A 2232-nucleotide genomic window follows, 5' to 3' on the forward strand; every position below is an offset into this window, starting at 1 on the left:
GGAAACACAGAGGATCCACACGGAGATTCACATCAAGTGCTTGGGGAGGATGGATTTGCCTTGACATGAGCACAGTAATCCTGAATGCCCAGAGGTTTGGGAAATTAGGAGTGAAGCAAATCGATGAAGGGTGATGGGACACCATTTTGCTGATTTTTCCCAAATTGGCCTGGAATAATCCCCCCTCCTTCCAGATAGAACATTTATTCCTCATATTCGACATTTATGTAGAATGTGCTTTCTCCTGAGAGATGGGTCATAAAAGTGTAAAACAGCTCTAGCCTATTTGCAAAGGCTAAATATAGCACTAGAGCTTCTTCCTAGCAGAATTACATTCAATTAAGCTTAAACCAACATCTATTTGTTGAATGTTTGCCATAGGCAGCAATAGCTGAAAAGAGTGGTGGCGATGGTGGTGTAGGTAGTCCCTGAGCCCATAGTTACTTATTTTCATTCACAGCCCCTAGACCTGCTGTTATTCTCTTCAGAGCAGACTTCACTTCTTGGTTCCTCAGTGTATAGATGAGGGGGTTCAGTAATGGAGTGACAACAGTGTAAAACACAGCCACTGCCCCATCCAGGGGACCCTTGGAGCCTGGCCTGAGGTAGATGAAAATACAGGGGACATAGTAGACTGTGACCACAGTTAAGTGGGAACCACAGGTGGAGAATGCCCGGCACCGCCCATCAGCTGTGCGTATCTTTAAGATGGCATGGATTATGTTGGCATAGGAGAGCAGAATTAACATGAAGCAACTGGCAGCCACTACCCCAATGTCCACAAAGGTCACCAGCTCATTGACAGTCGTGTCAGCACAGGCCAGTCTCAATAATGCAGGGATGTCACAGAAAAAGTAATCCACCTGGTTGGGCCCACAGTAGGGCAGGCGGAAGGTCAGGGTGGCTTGGATAGACCCATGGATGGAACCGGCCACCCAAACTCCAGCCACAAGAATGGTGCATAGCTTCCCATTCATGAGCACCGGGTAGCGCAGGGGCCGGCATATTGCCAGGTACCTGTCATAGGCCATCAAGGTGTAGAGGAAGCACTGGGTGCTGCCCAGGAAGTGAAAGAAATACAACTGAGCCACACAGCCACCAAATGGGACTGCCTTACTGGCTGCAGTGAAGTTTAGAATAATGCGAGGAACGGTGACTGAGGAGAGCCACATGTCCAGGAATGAGAGCACACCCAGAAGAATGTACATGGGGCGAGCATGGAGCTTCGGGTCAGCCCACACAGTGAACAGAATGAGCAGGTTCCCCAGCTGCGTCAGGATGTAAATGGTGAAGAAGACCAGGAAGAGGAGGGTCCTCAGATTTGGGGGGTGAGATAAGCCCAGGAGAATGAAATCTGTCACCACAGTGTCCAGGGATGTGTTTTTGGTCTTTCCCATGTCTCTCTGTAGTCTGCTAAGATGAATGGTGAAGCCAGACAAGGGAAATACAACACAGGGAGGTGATGAGAGAAAGCTTTTATCTGCTGACCAGAGTCTAGGAGGTAAACAGAGGATTTCTATGTTTTAAGTAGAAGGCATTCTCCATCAATCACCTAGGTTTGCTTGGCAAGACAAGTCCTTAGAGGCTGCTTACTTTCTAGATGCCCTGAAATGCTTCTTCAATGGGAGACACTACATGTAAGTGTTGGAAGCCAAGGCACAGGGCGTTTCTGAACAATAACGTTATTTCAAATGATAGGTCTGTGCCCCAAAGGGGACCACAAAGAAGTAGATGCTGGTGTTATGGAACAGTACGAAACAATTAGTCATAATTAATGTTTCTATTGTTGGTCTCTGATTTAATATCCTCAAAATGTTTCCTCCCATGATCTGCAAGAATCTTTGAGATCTGACCCTTACATATTTCTAGTTTTTTTTTTTTTTTTTTTTTTTTTTACCCTTTGGTTCCCTCAGAGTACCATACCCTCCTTATTTCTGGACCTCCTCCTTCTGAAGTACACTGATTCGCCTTAACATAGCCTCATTCCTCAGGATTCACTTTGGCGGTCACCTCCTTTGGGAAGGGTTCTCCCTTAGAAAACAACCTTCTGGGAGATAAGAGTTTATACTGTAAAAGGCAATTGCAGTACAGTGTGATAAGAGCTATTTGCTTAAGTGCTCATTGGTTTCTTCTACTGGGTTAAAACATCCTTCAGAACAAAGACATAGTCTATTTTGTTCTTTTTATGTTTCTACAACACCTGCCCCAGTGCTTAGCAATAGTAAGTTAATT

The 2232-nt window shown here is 45.6% G+C and overlaps 1 protein-coding gene across 1 annotated transcript; it reads right to left on the minus strand.

The window, feature by feature from the left end:
* Window positions 1-417: 417 nt before the first annotated feature.
* LOC109435604 (olfactory receptor 10G2) lies at window positions 418-1872 on the minus strand. The gene has a single exon (XM_019713589.2). The coding sequence runs from the start codon at window positions 1395-1397 to the stop codon at window positions 441-443; it is 957 nt and encodes a 318-aa protein (XP_019569148.2). The 5' UTR covers window positions 1398-1872; the 3' UTR covers window positions 418-440.
* Between the last annotated feature and the right edge of the window lie 360 nt (window positions 1873-2232).

The sequence above is a fragment of the Rhinolophus sinicus genome, linkage group LG03 (assembly GCF_036562045.2).
Source record: "Rhinolophus sinicus isolate RSC01 linkage group LG03, ASM3656204v1, whole genome shotgun sequence".
NCBI classification, from domain to species: Eukaryota; Metazoa; Chordata; class Mammalia; order Chiroptera; family Rhinolophidae; genus Rhinolophus; species Rhinolophus sinicus.